This window comes from Antrostomus carolinensis, unplaced genomic scaffold, assembly GCF_000700745.2.
Source record: "Antrostomus carolinensis isolate BGI_N321 unplaced genomic scaffold, ASM70074v2 scaffold1547, whole genome shotgun sequence".
NCBI classification, from domain to species: Eukaryota; Metazoa; Chordata; class Aves; order Caprimulgiformes; family Caprimulgidae; genus Antrostomus; species Antrostomus carolinensis.
Window position 1 is genome coordinate 73,189 of NW_010326411.1, and position 16,992 is coordinate 90,180.

Sequence of the window (16,992 nt, forward strand, 5' to 3'; positions counted from 1 at the left end):
ATGTCTAGTTACAAGAGAGTTATTGGGGTATCGCCTTTGAAGAACCTGTAAAGAACAGAAGAGACAGAGAAGAAGAGACAGAGAAGAAGAGACAGAGAAGAAGAGACAGAGAAGAAGAGACAGAGAAGAAGAGACAACAACAAATCTTTAGCACTGGAAGGAAACCACCAGCCCCTCAAATTTTCATAGGACACATTTCAATAGATACTCAAGCTAGCAAGCTGCACAAAACCACTCTCTTGGAATCTCTCATCCAAAGAAAATAAAAGTCATTGTGACTTGTATGATATCGATTTGTGTGCCAAAAGTGACTTTTGCCAACTCAACTCTACTCCAACTAATTTCATACATTTGCACAAATACCAGCAGGAAGAACAAAAGATAGATTCAACCCTATCTAAACTCAAATCAAAACTTTACAAATGACAACAAAATTTCTTACCTCTATTCCTTCTTTTTATGACTGATTTTTTTTTTTTTGAGTATTCAAGTTGTCTATTCACTGTGCCAACAAAGACACACATTAAGGGGCTGTAATTTCCTTTCAGCTCGATTCTCTCCACTAAAGTCTTGCAAACTGAAGTTATTACTTCTCAAAGTAAGCTTTTCACAGATACAGGCCAGGAACACTGGTCCTATCCTGCCACACTGACTTTTAACATTAACCAGAAGAACATGAGTCTATTTTCAAAACAAGCAAGTGGGTGTTTCCTACCACTGTCTCTTCTTCTACTGCTACTACTACGGAATCTTACACAGTGTTTGATTCATATATTTTTGTGACTTGAGCTACAAAGTTACAAAAAAGAACAGAGAGAACCTAGTGGTGACACATTTAGCACAGAATCTTCCTTTTCTCCTAAGGTTTTGACAGGTGAGCTTTACTTCAATACTGGTTCTTCCTAGAGGTCATCTCGACATCAGTTTGGCCAGATACTGTAACAGTGAGCTTCCTAGAATTCATGTCCACATGAATCTATTTGTAGTAGAAGCAGCTACACCACACTGTCTGCTGAGGCCCCCCCCATGCATCTACTTGCTTCCCCTCCAACAAAATCTACAAGAATGAACTAAGTGCCATTCTTGCCCCATTCCTAACAATTAGCTGACAAATGACAAAATGGAAAAGCACACAGATACTTAAGGTCACCCATAACTGTGCTGACTGCTGAACAAGTTCCAAGGAGTATACAAATCCTATTGAAAAACTATCTTTGTCATTCTAAAAAATTCAGAACTTTCTCTCCAACTCTTCTGTTAGAGACTACTCACCTCCTTCTCTCATAGTCAAGGCTCTCTTAAAATCAGATCTTATTCTGAGCTCTGTGTCACAGGGAAGAATCTCCAGAGAATTCTATTTTCATTTAAGCCCTGGGCTCCCTTTTTTTTTTTTTTTAAAGAACTACACAAAGCAAATACTCCTTAGAGATGCTAACAAAAGTTGTCAATAGAAACAGTTATTTGTAATTGATAACTGACAAACTATTTCTAATCTAAAAGCTGAGAACTCAGGATGAGAGTAAGTTAAATTTTCTTTTTTTATTTTTCTCTGTGTTTTTAAATATCTGTGGGCTACAAAACAGCAAAGTAATTTGATTCTTAAACCCATTCAAAGCAGAAGTGTGTTTGCCAAGGCAAGTTCTAGGAATCTTTCTCCAATTAACTTCAAATTTTCCTAATAAACTGCCCATTTACTTCAAATTTGGCAGGATAAATCTGAAATGATAAGGGTGTATTGCGGAACTTGGAGATAAAAAAAAGGATCAAATTTATTACTGGAAAACATTTATTACCCTTAATTGAAATAGTTATTCACATGCTGCAATACAGCAACACACACCATACCTCCTTGAGTTCTCCTTTGCTCATGTTATCCAGGTGTATTTTGGTCCAATACTTGTCCAAAAGAGCAGCGTGGCTGTTTTGCTGCCTGTACCAACCTCCGCCACAACTGAATATCCTAAATCAAAACAACATGAAGAAACACAGCATATTGAGCCTTTTAGTGCCTTCCCGTGCATCAAAGAACAAGTTATATACTGGCACTACAGCTGGAACTCTTCAGCCTGGAAAAGAGAACACTGAGAGGGGATCTTATATCAATGTCTATAAATATCTGAAGTGTGGGGGTCAAATGGATGGGGCTGGGCTCTTTTTGGTGGTGCCCGGTGACAGGACAAGGGGCAATGGGCAAAAACTGGAACACCAAAAGCTCCACACAAACCTAAGGAAAAACTTCTTTACTGTGAGGGTGTCGGAGCACTGGAACAGGCTGCCCAGAGAGGCTGTGGAGTCTCCTTCTCTGGAGATGTTCAAAACCCACCTGGACGCTTTCCTGTGCAACCTGCTGTAGGGAACCTGCTTTGGCAGGGGGGTTGGACTAAGTGATCTCCTGAGGTCCCTTCCAACCCCTACCATTCTGTGATTCTGTAATAATGCACATGCATAGATCACCCACTGTTTGTCACTGTACTGTCATGTACCCTACCTTGTCTATCTCTGCTTATCAAATTACCTGTTCTTTTATCACAGTGTTTTTCCTCCTGTAGTGCAAAATCTCCTTAGAGATACTTGCAGAAAGACAACTGACAATACTTTAAGTCTATGAGAAGCACCATACAGAATCCTTTGTAAAGGGAGGAGCTTGACAAAAGTGGCCTGGGAAATATCTTTCACAACCCTAAAGGATCTGTGCTCTATTGCAGAGATGCAGAAAGAGCATTTCCAGTCCCTGTTACCTCCAGTCTTTCCTGATTATTTGTCTTCATTCTCACAGTCCTTTCCATCATGTATTTTGTTCTGTTCTTTTTTTTTACTGCACAAATGTATATATTTATACCACTGTGAAAGTAGCCTTGCACATGCAGCCATGTGTTATACCACTGTGGAAGTAGCCTTGCACATGCAAAGTATTAGATATTGGCTTTCTGGTTTGATTTTTGTTTTACAGTGGGGTTTTTTGTGTCATTTGGTTTTTGGGTGTTTTGTTTGTTTGTTTGTTTTTAAATAATATGCCACCACTGGAAACTGCAACAGACTTACTGAATCTGCTCTAACTAGCCCAATGGAAACTATAATTGGCTGCTATACAAACTGTTCACCAAGTGTAGAGAAGAAGAAAATCTCAGGAAGTGAAGCAACCAAAAGAGAGTTGAATCCAAACAACTCAATTCCAGAAAAAACAGATCATATAAATTACAGAAAATAACAAATATATGGAAGGAAGACAAAAGCAGGAAAAACTGTTAAAGGCTTTGAAGTAAACTACAAAACATGTGAATACCATGCAACCATTCTCCTTCTAGATACCCTAACTTTTAATCTTGATACAACAGTAGGTCTTAATATACAAGACGACATTTTGACACCTGATACATGAACCATTACTACAGTAAAACCTTCAGGGAGCGTACCTTAAATCTTTTTTCTGGTTAAAAAACTTTACAAATGTCTATATTGACACAAGGCTTTCACAAATCAGATTTTCTTAAAAAACCCGTTTTCCTTCTAATTATTTTTGCATGATTCACACATAAAGTAACTTTATTTTATTTTACAGATGCAGTTAAAACTATTCATGAAAAACTCTTGTTAAAATATCTTCCAGGGAACACATGTATACAGCTGCTCAAGAGGGCGGAATAAAAAAAACAAAACCCAGAAAACTAATCATTCAGTAGTCAGACTACCAATTACCCCAATATCAGCAAAACTAAGAAATATTTTACACAGCTGCTGTAAAAATTAGCAAGTCAAGACACCTTGTGAATATCAATCATAAACCTCCTTCACAGAGTAACTGCTGCAAGTGGTATTTTGTTTTGGTGAGTGGTTGGTTTTGTGGGTTTTCCCCCCAACAAGCTTCATTCCTTCAGCCTTGCTGAAGTGACCTTTCTGTACAAACACTGGATTCATCCAGCAGTAATAGAAGGCTGCTCTAAAGTGAAAAAATTTCTTTCACAACTTCTAAGGCTTTTATCACTTTTTAATTGTAAATTGCTAAAATGCTCCTGCTCAAGTACCTTGCACTTCCTGTCTTTGACTTAAAAATAGGATAGCCATGCTCTTAACCGCAATTAATTTAAAAAACCTACCTCCTGGTTGCAAAAAACTGGAATCCCGACGCTACTTTTAAGCAGTCACCACGACCAGGAATCAGCAATTCTCTTTTTTCCAAAAGAGGAATCAGCATAGAGATCTGGAGAAGAGAAGTTATAATACTTTTTTTTCTGTGAAAATGTAACAGACAGCACACCCATCCACACACATTTGATACTTGAGATGCTAACGCATTTCCACTGAGCATCACTACACTGTCAGCAACCGCCGTTCCTGCAGATTGCACTTCCAAGTGATGCTACCAGGAATTGCAGAGTCCCCAGAAATTTTAATCAGCAGTGGAAGTCACAGGCGTAAACTTTACCTATCTTTGTTCTCCTGTATCCAGATTTAATGAGAAGAGAATGGAAATGACAGTCTTTACACTGCAAGTCCAAGTCAAAATTATCTGTTTTGAGTTGTCAATTTAATTAAGACACTTCCATGTCAGAAGCCTTATTTTCTTTATCTGCCTGAACAAATACGACCTGAATCTCAGAAATGTTATTATCAAACATCAACATTTTTCAATGTATACCCTGCTACCCCCAGAAGAATTTGATATATATTTAAAGAATCTATCCTTCCATTCAGAAGGACAGTAACAATGTCTCTCCCTAAAAAAGGGAGGTAGGACCACAATGATCCTTCAGCACAAAGGGAGGCAAGCATGGAGACTTTGATATGAAGAAAGGAGACAGGATGCCTGCAGGGAGGACCTGAAGAAAGGGAGAGATGAATGCAGGACACTACTCAGGGAAATCTTATGATGAGTACAATGAGCTGAGTCCATAGAAGCAAGTACATGACACTCTGGCAATGAAAAACTATGTAGTATATACAAGCAGAATTTCTTGGCTTGCTTATAAATTCCCTATATTTCTGAAGCTTAGAACCTAGTAAACAAGCTGTCAGGTTATTTAGCCACAAAATGGATGCTTTATAGAATAGGTATGAAAGAAAACAAATATCTGCAATATGAACAAAGACAGACAGGTTAATTCTTTCTAACACCTTTTAAAGGGGCAGTATTTTCAGCATGGTGATTAGACTCCAAACATCGCTAGTATGGGCCTTAAGACCAGTACCTTACAGCAAACATGAACATACATACCACATCCAGAGGAGCATAATCAATATCCTCCAGAAGTATCCAATGACCTTTGGTAACAGCTTGTGTTAAGGTTCCAGGTTGCCACACAAACTCCCCTGGTACATCTGTACAACGATACATACCGAGCAGCGTCTATGACGGAAACAATCAGTAAATTAGAGACCTGTTCATTACATCCTTTAAAAACTTACAAAAATTACCAAAGTTGGTATATAAGTAACGCTTAATTAGTTTTCACATTACTAGACAATCCATTTGGTAATCTGTTCCCAGCATTACACTATTTTAATTAAGAAAAAAAAATTTCACCCCTCCACATCTATGGTAACCTAATTGAAACACAGTAATTACCATTAAAATGGTTCATTTTAACTTGAAGTGAATTTACAGAGCTGTGCCACCATAATTAACAATCAACAGTATAACATACAAAACTGTTTATGGTTGTGCTGAACTTTATTTTACATTTTTGAAAAGTCTGTGACTAAGCTAGTAAGAGGAATTGTGAAGTTAGTTATTCAATGATACAAAACCAGTTGAGTGTTGCTTCTCTATAAAGCTGTAACTTCCACATTTAAGCATTCCTTAATTAAGTTTATGGTTTCACTACAACATATTTGGTACCTGGAACTTTATGAGTTTTTCTTACTATGGCAGTCTAACTCATATATATGTATGAAAAAATACTCTTGTGGAGAAGAGTTGTGAGACTGTGAAATCAGCTGTTCTATGCAAGTAAAGAAAGTGCTTATGCATGCTAATAAAAACCTTCAGATAGCACTTCTGGTAGATAGTAAGCACCTTGGAAACCTAAATATAAATTGAGCCAAACAACATAAATCAGTTAGAAATCAAAAGTTATATATGCAAAACCAGAAGAATGGGAAATTGTCTTCACCTCTGGTTTTACCTCAATAGGCAGAGCTAGATCACTATTACGTAAGCACATCAGGATCACAGGATCTTACTTCATCTTACCTTTACTACAAAAAACTGGGACCAGATTAAACTGACATTAGCTCACTTAAACTGAAGTAAGTGTCCATACAGCCTTTGGCACCAGCTTAAGTCATTTTAAAATAGTTTTTTTCCCCAATACAAATACAATTTTTTAATTAAAAAAAAAGGAAATACCAAACAACCAATAGGGCTCTTCCACATAGAAAAACCTTGATAAACATAATTTGAATAAAACAGATACAGCAAAATTATGCACCGAATTTAAAACCTACTGAAGCTTAAACATCATTTTTCTTCATGTTTATTTATTCTTATCAATAGCAAGACCAATACTACAGAGTTGAGGGTTGTGGGGTCTTTGGGTAAAAAGTTAAACACTATCTTATTAGAAAATTAAGTCCATGCTTTAATTAAAAATTGTCTGATCATCCAACCATAAAACAATTTAATCAGTTACCTTACTATCAGTTTGATCCCCAAGCTGGACTTTCAAAATATGAGGAGGCTTTGCTCTTCCAGTAACAGCTGCTAAATATTCAATTAAAGAAGTTTTGCCACATCCTATTGGTCCTTCTAATAAAACAGGATTCTGATATGCTACAGCAATAGCAAGGTTTTGAAGATTTGTGGAGACAGATTCAACCAAAACAAAACGGCTGGTGTTATTTTCCTGTTAAAACGTAAAATCTGAGTTACTACACTGAAATGGTTACTTTTTTTACAGGTTGTACAACACAGAACAATCAGGAAAGTGAGTCTGACAACTAGAAAATTTTGGCCTGCAGATCTGTCAACACATATCAAATAAAGGATTCTAAAGGTGTATTTAGTGACAGATATTAAAATAGATTTCATCTATTTGATGAAACACTTAATAAAGTATATGTACAGTTTGTTCCCAAAGGGAGTTCAGACTAAGTTGTAGGTACAGGTATAGTAACTATTCAGTTATGGCACATGCCAATCAAACACAATTTGCACTGTAAGTGAAGTTAAGTCAACAGAATGGATCCAAATCACAGGACAAACCAAACAGCAGTTACATTCATGTGATGCAAGGATAAGTATTAACTGTTGTATTTACTTCTTTCTGTAGAGGCCAAAGTACAAGATCATTAAACTCAGTGCACAAAAAAAAAGAGGTAAACTCCGTAACATTTTTAATTTCTTCAAACTGCAATGAATGTAGTTTATTGAATGGCAATTAACCAATGCTGCAGATACTCTCCAAATATTTTTACTCTCCTACAGTCACTTATATCAGTATATGGCACAAAAATTAGTGCTTTCCTGTCAAAAGGCACAGAGAAAAGAAATCAGAATACATACCACACTGAAACAAGTGTATTGTATTTAAGTTTGATCTTTTAATAAGTTTCATATACTTCTCTGGTAACAATGCTAGTTTACAAGAGTATCTGCTTTCCCTCACAGTTTGCTCCTACCTCGCCATCAGACCTCCTCAAGTGTAAATGGAGCCTCTCTAGTGTAACTGGAACTGCACTGTATACCAGATCAGTGAAATACCTGTGGCTATTAAAAAAATAAATGTATGCCTTTCTGGGAAATTCTCTCCTCCCTCACAAACAAATAGTATCCTTCCAGCAACCCAGTTTATAGCATGGCCTAGCAGCAGCAATGACACCAGCATGGGAGTACAAATCTCCTTAAACAGCTCTACAGTTTCCCTTGCTGCAATAAAGTTCAAACCACATCCTCAATCCTATAAAAAAAAGCTAGAATACAGCAAATTCAGCTACAGAGGTTGAAGGCCAGGGGGGAGAATTTGGGAGGAAATTACTCTTTCCTTGCTTCTGTTACTCAAGAAGTTCTGGACCTTGGTAGTCTTCATTCATTTATTCATTTGTAGATCAGTGTCCCAAAATTAAATAGAAATACTTACCTAAGAGCTAAAACTGTACCTAAATGAGAAAAAGTCATGAATACTGGCTGTAGCTACAAAGAACCTGAACAGTTCAAGATTAATAGCATATCTCAAGAGAAAAAAGGTTAAATAATGTTAAATACTGCTCCAAAATGCTTATGCCTTCGATGGACTTCCTAAAAGTACAAAACACTACATTCAGCATTACAGTTCACTCAAGTGGAGAAAGTAAGTTCTTGCTCACTTCCTCTCCCCTTTTTCTGCCTTCTAGAGGAGTAACTAGCAGCCTTGTTTCCTTTTAAGAACTGAGAACATGTTTGGAAGAAAGGCTAAGATGTCTTTAGAGCACAAAAAACTACTTCATGCAGGTAAAAGCAGCTGTGACAGATCCTGGCTTTACTCAGCTATCGAATCTCACCCTAACTTGGACTGGAGATACATGTAAGGCTGAATATTCTTTTGTAGTATGTTTGTAAAAACTGCTACATGAAGATAAAATTAACAGTATAATTATGTCTTCATTGCTTCATTCCACTGCAGAGCTTCTTTGCAGTGTCTACATTATGCAACACTAGCTTTCAGCACACATCAAGAAAGCTAAAGATACACACATTACCTGCAGTATCTCAATACTATTTAAGCAGGAAATAAAGGCAGTTCACCACATTTAGGAGTTCTTAAAAAAAAGTACAGACTTAAGCCTGGGTTACATACCTGCTCTTCAGAAACAACCTGTAGTCTAGGCAGCACAATACCACATACAGCTACTACATTGGCAGAGAGGTCGCCCGATACAACATGTCCTTGCGTATATTGCAGTTCTTTCTCCTTTTGCCAAAATGAGGAGTCTGGATTGGCCAAAACAAGGGCTTGTTCTACATTCTGCAGCTGAGACTCTTCTAGTAGCCTGTGAAATCCATGTTTATTAACTCCACTGAAAGCCACCAACAAAAGCAAATAGTGTTCAAGATTTTAAAAGTTCTTACTTTAGTCTAAAATGTATCAGTTCCTCAGGATTGAATATCTTCTTCAGGAAAGATAATTTATACTCATCATTCATGCATGTAACCAGAGCAAGACAGTTTGAAGTGTACCTAAAAATTATATTTAGAACAAAACATGTCAAAACACAGTCTTAAGAAATTTAGTTTCACAGCTGTCAATTGCAAACCAAACTATCAAGCTTGGAAAAACATGCAGAAAACTTTCTTCATAGAATTATTTTAATGTTACGCTTAACATTCTTTAAGATTAGAGAAGTATCTCAGAACTGAGAGAAGCAATTCTATCATGACATACTTTATCATTATACACCAACTAACTAATCTTTCTGTGAAGGACCAAATGATCAACAGAAATATAGTAAAAGAGAGCACTTTCCCAAATAAATTAAGGTAAACATATGAGACAATGAAAATCAGGTTTTCTTTCCCTGATTATTACTTTTCATCCTACTATTTCCCTTTCAAAATTGCTTCATATTTCATGCTATTTCTAAATTTAAAAGTCAGCCCATTCACTTAAGATTATTAGCTGAACATCAGGTAAACCAATTCCAATCAATGAATTAGAAATTCTGTTTCTAAGATTATCTAAGCATATGTTATCCTGAAGAGCTTCATAAATGGCTGATATTGACAACACTCTTCTTCCTGCCCTTCCTAAATTATACACCTGATTTTAAAATGATGTGTTACTAACATAATCCTGAATTTATGTTTTTAAAAACTGAAGACTATTAAAGACATTTCCTTAAATAAAAGGCACTATCAATACTACTTCTCACAAAAATAAGGTAGATCATGTGACTAGGTTGAAGGTCTGCAAGCAGACACCCAATATAAAACATTGGACCAAAATCACATGCAAAGTCTGCAACAAGGCCAATTAAGAAGCGTAGCTTAAATAAGCCAAGATTTATGATGACTCAGATGTCTATATACAAGCAGTAGGAAAAAAATCAACTTGTTAATAGAATATCAATGCAGACCAGTATAATATATCATTGTAATGTAAAGTTGGAGTGAGAGTAGATTAATCTCTACTTTTTTCCAGGATAACATGCTAGACTGCATGCAATGCACCAACAGGTTTACAGTAGAGAATAAAAGATAAATTCACCATCTCCCATGAATCCAACTTGGGTAAACAGAAGTTATTTTTCAAAATTCTCCAGACCATAGCCTTAAGCACAAATAAGAGCTAGCCTAAGTTTAATTCTGTGATAGATCACTACAGCTTTCAAAAGATCAGGTAAGAAGCACAGGTACAGATACCAACAGTACAGATTTTTCTGGTATTATTTGAAGACTCTTTTCTACTTTTATGTGAACATTGTTAAATACAATTCAAGATACAGATACATCTTTCCAATGGAGAAGATCTGGAGGGTTTATTTAACTTACCAACGGACTAAAGTGTCATGACTCCTTAGGAGTGGAATACACACACTCCAGTCCCATAATTCCCGGAAAACTGATTGCTCCTTTTGCAAAAATCTATAGGCTGCCTCCATGAGGTCCCGTAACTTCATTCGTCTGCGCCCGTATCGGACTGTGTTTGCATCCGAGCTCTCCAGGAAAAGCCTCTGGAAAACTGGTGATGTATTCTTAAAATATCTTAAAGCAAATCTTTAGGGGAGAGAGAGAGAGATGGGACACAGACATCTAAGCCAGAAGAAAGGAAAACAGCCACTGATGAAAATGTCAGGACAGTAATTAACAGTATTCTGACAAACAAGGCCTATATTTAACTTTGTCCACACTTGGGAAAGACAACCACTTCAGCAATCAGCTGACAAGTTACTTTACCTTATTAGAAATCATTAATTAATTATCAAGGGGAATAGTATTGCCTTTGGTGAAATCTCTTCAACTGCTCTTTTTTACTGAAAAAGTAATACTGATTCTTAATCTTAAATGGAGAGATTTTGGTTGTGAGCAATTTTTATGCCAGCTATTTTGCTTTTATTTTGATCATTAAGATGAAAATCACAGTAGTTCTTACAACACAATTTAATTTAAATAAGCTGTGTTTAAGACTCACGTTTTCTAAATCATTCTTTCAATTCAAAACACATTTGTTACTTGTGGGAGACAATCCAAATTGTCACACTACCTCTCATCACCAGTGAACACGGACAAGCATATACTCCCTAAGTTCAAACACTGCCCAAAGAGACACTGCATTACTCACGGCAAAACATCAGGGTGGTCATCAACCAGCTTGCTCATTGCTACACACAGCCTTTCATGCCGATCATGGTTGATTTGGCCACCAGCTTTAATGGCTTCTGCATTTCTTTCCAACAAATCCAACAAGATCGGCCGAACTTGACGGCCAATCAGTAGAGTACATTCTTTATCCAGTAATAACTGGGCTAAAGTATCAAGGATGCCCTGCCGATCCTGCTGAGTCCAAATCTAGAGGAATGGAAAGTAAGAACAGGTCAAATGGGAAATGATTTGGACTTTTAATTTCAGAACAATTAATGTAAGATTCACACTGAGTTTTACAGGAACAAACCTTTCATAAAACAGAAAGGAATCCAAAATTCCCAATGGAAGTACTTACTTGACACAGTTCTCCATATTTTAACAAAATGGGAAACAGAATGAGTGACATGCAGAATGACACACTGCACAGGAATTACAAAAAAGGCAAAAATCCTAACTTACATTTTACAGCTGAAAGATAGAGCAAATAATTTTTAATATTTTTAAAGAAAAAAAATTGTGAAAATGTTGTAACAACTAACACAGCTTTGTTAATATCACTGATCTCAACAGCTTGGACTCACAAGAGCCACAAAACATTTAAGAATTCAAGTTCTTAAAAAATGTTTGAGTTGCATCATGTTCATCATCTCTTTTAAAAAAATAAGCATTCAGTCATGATCATAGCTTTATTTCCATATTTCTGATAGCAATTATAGTGAGCAACACTCTTGACAAGAAGCAGCATGTATCTGCAGTTTTGAAGTTGAGATTTTTCTTACTTTTATAAATGGTCCTTTAGTGCAAAACAAAACATTAGGCTTTAGAAAAGATGTAAAACATTCACATCTGCTAGGAATTAAAACATAACAAAATACAAAATAACATACACCCCCTCTCCCCTCAACCTTCCTGACTTTGTTACTGGGAACAACAACCCATTTCTTGTGTCTTATGCTTAAATTTCTCTGGGCTTTGAGCTCATGTTATTATCCAAGCACCTCCCCACTTGTTGTGCTTAGCATATAATGCAGGATGGGTAATTTTGATTTGTGAAAAATCAGGATTATGAATTTGCACTGCAGCAGTTTTGCTCCTAACTTTGATGCTCCACTCTCCTCTCCCTTGCTGAGTGAACCTTTATCCTGTCAAGACAATTTTATCTTTCTTGGCAAACAGTCATAAATACAGCTAGGCCAGACAGCTTTCCAAACAAAACAAGCGCTTACTGAACTCCTACAGAAATATTCTGTGATTCAGGTAGTTTTTGGTTTAGCAAAGTGTGCAGCTAATTTCTGCTTCTTCTAGGTTTTTTGTTACTCAGGTAAAAACTTCTCCTGGCCTGCAGATGGGATGGTTTCCTCGTTACAAGATAAAGAGGCTGCAGAAGTCCTACAGGTGACCTTTGAAAGAGTGATCTCCTAAGTTTATACCACTGTCGACATCCTTCTAGAATACATGAATACTTGTTCAAGTTCCTTGGGTCTCCTTCTGAATTTGAAAAAGACACCCATTCCCTAACAGCACGTAAGAAATCGGGGAAACTGCATGTCGTGGTTTTAACCCAGCCGGCAGCCAAACACCACGCAGTCACTCGCTCACCCTCCCCCACCCCAGGGGATGGGGAGAGAATTGGAGGGGTAAAGGTAAGGAAACTTGTAAGTTGAGATAAAAACAATTTAATAATTTAAATAAAATAAAAAATAGTAATGATAATCATAGTAATATTAGAATATACAAATAAGGGATGCACAGTGCAGTTGCTCACCACCCGCTGACCATGCCCAGCCTGTTCCCAGCCAGCAATCCCCGAGCAGAAAAAAATCCTTAAACTACAATCATGGAAGAGAGAGCGTGAGAGCTTCCCAGCCAACCCCCATCTATGTACTGAGCATGACATTGTATGATATGGAATATCCCATTAGCCAATTTGGGCCCATTGCTCCGGCTATGCTCTCTCCCAGCTTCCTGTACATAACATGAGAAGTTGAAAAGTCCTTGATTTCTTAGCAACAGCTAAAAATATCAGTATATTATCAACATCCTTCTCATTCCAAATCCCATACGGAATCCAAAACACGGTGTTATTCTGGCTACTGAGAAGAAAATGAGCTCTATCCCAGTCGGAACCAGGACACTGCAGTATATACATTACAAACACCAAAACCAACACATTAAATTGCAAGCAGTTTCTTACATGCTTTGTGTTTGGTTTTATGAAACATGATATAAATTTATCTTCCTCTCATCTATCACAGCAACAAAAATAGTTTTAAAAAGTAAGCTGAAGGTCTGCGTTTGTCACAGAGCAAGCAAGACACTGTTTGTTACAGGGGGTCAGTTTTGAGTGGTGAAATGATTGACAAGCTGATCAAAGGCAGCATGGCTCAAAAGAATTGAAGGCAAACTCCACTGTAAAAAATAAGTACCTTCAGTTTCCAAATCAATTATGCCTTTGTCTACCCAAACAAGGCACAACAGGGTGCTTAATTTACTAACCAGAGCTTTCAATATCAAATAAAAGGAACAGTTAACAATAAAAAAGTAAATAAATAATGTGACTGACTCAGGAAAATTCTGTAGTTACATGACTACTGCACAACAAATCCATTCCATTAGCAATTTTGTGAGAGCAAGCAATTTTTTAATCATTGCGCATGGTACCCTTAGGACACATAAAACTGTTCAAAAAAATCACAGTGGCAACATTCTCATTCTATAAAGAAACCATCTGTTTGATTTCAGAGCCTTTCAGAGTTTAAATTAAAATTTCCATGGAAAAGAAGAATACTGTCAGAGAGGTTTTTTTAAACTGAAAGGTGGCTTTGTGAACTAACCAACATTCTCAATTAGTAGCAAAGGACAGCTGATCTGAAAGTGTCTCATTCTAATCTTCAGATCTGGGATAGCAGATCTGCACTCGCGGTTACAAACAGCTGCTTTAAGAAAGCATCATAAAAGACTGTCCCTCCAAATATAGAAAATATATATACACATTGTATATTATTAATGAAACAGGCATAAAACAGAAGCACAGCCAGGAGTGAGACCTGGAGTCAAACATGATCCCAGTTGCTTCTCTAGCAGCAAGCTGCTGCACACCTCCTTCCCAGCCTGCACAGTACATTTACTCAGTGCCCACAAGGTACAGAAATCTTTATTAAGAACCACCTTAACCCAAAACCCAAGATTATTAAGAGAAAGGATCACAGTGAGGAGCAATCTGGGCCCACAGGAAAGCCACATTTCTCACTGTGGCTTACAGGTGTTTCCACAGAACGTCACACCACACACAGATTTAACAAGGGGATGCTCTGAAAGAGCGCAAAGGTCTAAGGGCCAAGCATGGGAAATAGCTCTTCCCCCCCAACACAGGGGCACATGCTCTTGGCTCCATGCCCCCACACAACAGTTACACTGTTGCATGACTGTGCAGCAATCAATTTGGCAAGATGATCCAAATTAATCCTTCTTCTGGAGTCTTCCACTAGGGGGGAAAAGTTGAGTGGGTTTTCCACATCAGCACACTCACTAGGTTCAGGATAAGAGAAGCGACAGAAAGGTGTGGCTTGGCTCTGGGAATAGGCAAAAAGAAAACAGAGTGGGACTGCTCTTTCTGGCACTTTTCCAGTTCAGTAAGATAAAGTGAAACATGGGCCTGCATTCTTCTCATGACCCACGTAGTTCAAGAAAAAAAGAATTTAAAAGGCAGGGGGATACACAGTCTCACAAGGAAAACAAGATAGCTTCAGCGACCTGCAGAACAAGATAGAACTTCCTACACCTCCTCCAGCACACCTTGTTTGATAGGTGTCCATTTGATTTGGACAGAATGCTCCTTCAAGGATAAAGAGATGTTCTCTTTGACTTTGTATCAGTGTATTTATTAACATACTGTCTCCCCAAAATCACAGCTCTTCAAAAACTAGAAGCTGAACAAGATGACAGTACACTCCAGGGTGGAAGCAGAAATGCAACATACCTTCCCTTATTTCCAATGCTATATGATATAAAGCTTAATTAATCTTTCAAATAACAAGCTTAAGTCACATTTCAGGGGAAAAAAAACAGTCTGCCTTAGTTGCCAGGACATCAGGACGTTTTTCTGACAACCAATGAGTAGCTAGGTGAATGTGGGACAGCCAGGTCACCTCTTTTTTCCTACATTTATTAAAAGAAAAAGGAATAGAAGCACTTCTCAACATCAAATGCTAAGACTGAAGGGCTATAAATGAGAGCTTGGAGTTATTATAAAAACAATTTTCACTCCTACATAGAAAAATGAAAGGGAAAATTAAGGACACCAAGCTAAAATATCGACAGACTAGAACAGGAGATCCAGAACGGCATGCTCCAGATCTCCAGTTCACATAAGATGATTCCATAGACTAAATAGAGGAAATATCCAGACGTGCCAGGGTTTTTGATTTATAGTTTCCATATATGCACAGTGGTAGATGCAAAGGGCAGAAACAAATAAGGGTATTTTTGTACTGAAGTTCCACTACTACTAGGATTTTAACCTTTGCATTAATGAACTTCTCTACTGAAATTACACCACCACAGGGAGCCAAAATACAAGCATTTGCACAAAACCTGCTTTTGGAGTTCTACATAAGAAGACATTCTGATTCAAACAGACCTTTGGTAACACACAGAACCAAAAGCACATTACAGCAGTCTGTGGAGCACTACTGCTTATACAGTTTGCTTAAATGATCAAAAAAAAATAGAAAGGCAGTAAAAACAGAGTGGTTTAGAGAGCTTTTCATCCCACCTTCCTCATTAGGAACACAGACATATGTTGTACTTTTGCAGAGTTAATGATATACAAATACTCTCCAGAAAAGGCTGTATTTCTATTACATACTAAAGCATGGGGAACAAGATCTTCCATCACCACACAAATAGTGCCTTACTACGAATCTCAAAAGACTGTTCCTTACTTAGCAGTTGTGGGCACGTTCCAATCCATTATGCAATACTGAAGAAATAAGTCTCCAGAAAGACACAAGTGAAGCTGCAGAGCAGAGAGAGCTCCACATTTCCAGAATGCATGCTTCCTAAGTTAAGTACAAAGCAACTGGTAGGAAATCAGGTACAACAACTGGAGCCAGTGGTTGTTTAGTGGCAAGACAAGCCTAACACGCTCCTAGATCTGTAGCTTCCAAGCTTGGAAATAGCAATTCATTCCCATAAGAACATGTCATTGTTCATTAATGTGCTGCTCCAGACCCTCTGTACATAATCACTCTTTAATAATTTCCAGCTGGTAAGAATTCTAAACTTGAAGTATGTCTCAAAACAGTTGCCAGAAAGGAAAGGGCAGAGTCCCTTTACCAGTCTCAACTCTCGGTGACTCACTTCTGGTTCACTGCTCCATCTATCTGCTACATCATATATTCACATCATCCCCATCTCTATTTCTCAGCTGCTTCTCTTGAATAGCAACTCTTCATCGCTGCTTCCCACCAATTAGCATCAATTCTCCAATGCAGGAATACATATCTATGTCAATTTTACTTTGATCCTATCATATGTAGTGACAGAAGAAAAAGCCATCTGTCTACCAACAGAGAACCTTGACTACCAGTATGAAAGCCTTTCCCAACCATAACTAAGAGACAGTAACGCAGACTGAAAGCCAGTATTCCGAAAAAAATACCATGATTTAGACTTTTCATCTTCAAACAACTGGGACATTTCCTAGACACTCAAAC

At 37.5% G+C, this 16,992-nt stretch overlaps 1 protein-coding gene across 1 annotated transcript in view; it reads right to left on the reverse strand.

The window, feature by feature from the left end:
• MDN1 (midasin AAA ATPase 1) overlaps nt 1-11,479 on the reverse strand; it is a gene marked incomplete at both ends in the record, with an annotated part of 84,617 nt that extends 73,138 nt beyond the window's left edge. The window contains 8 exons of the mRNA XM_029085850.1: nt 1,846-1,960; nt 4,095-4,198; nt 5,213-5,344; nt 6,630-6,842; nt 8,772-8,964; nt 9,044-9,151; nt 10,463-10,687; nt 11,253-11,479. Coding sequence (XP_028941683.1) covers nt 1,846-1,960; nt 4,095-4,198; nt 5,213-5,344; nt 6,630-6,842; nt 8,772-8,964; nt 9,044-9,151; nt 10,463-10,687; nt 11,253-11,479 — 1,317 coding nt within the window. The remainder of the gene's footprint in view (nt 1-1,845; nt 1,961-4,094; nt 4,199-5,212; nt 5,345-6,629; nt 6,843-8,771; nt 8,965-9,043; nt 9,152-10,462; nt 10,688-11,252) is intronic.
• Between the last annotated feature and the right edge of the window lie 5,513 nt (nt 11,480-16,992).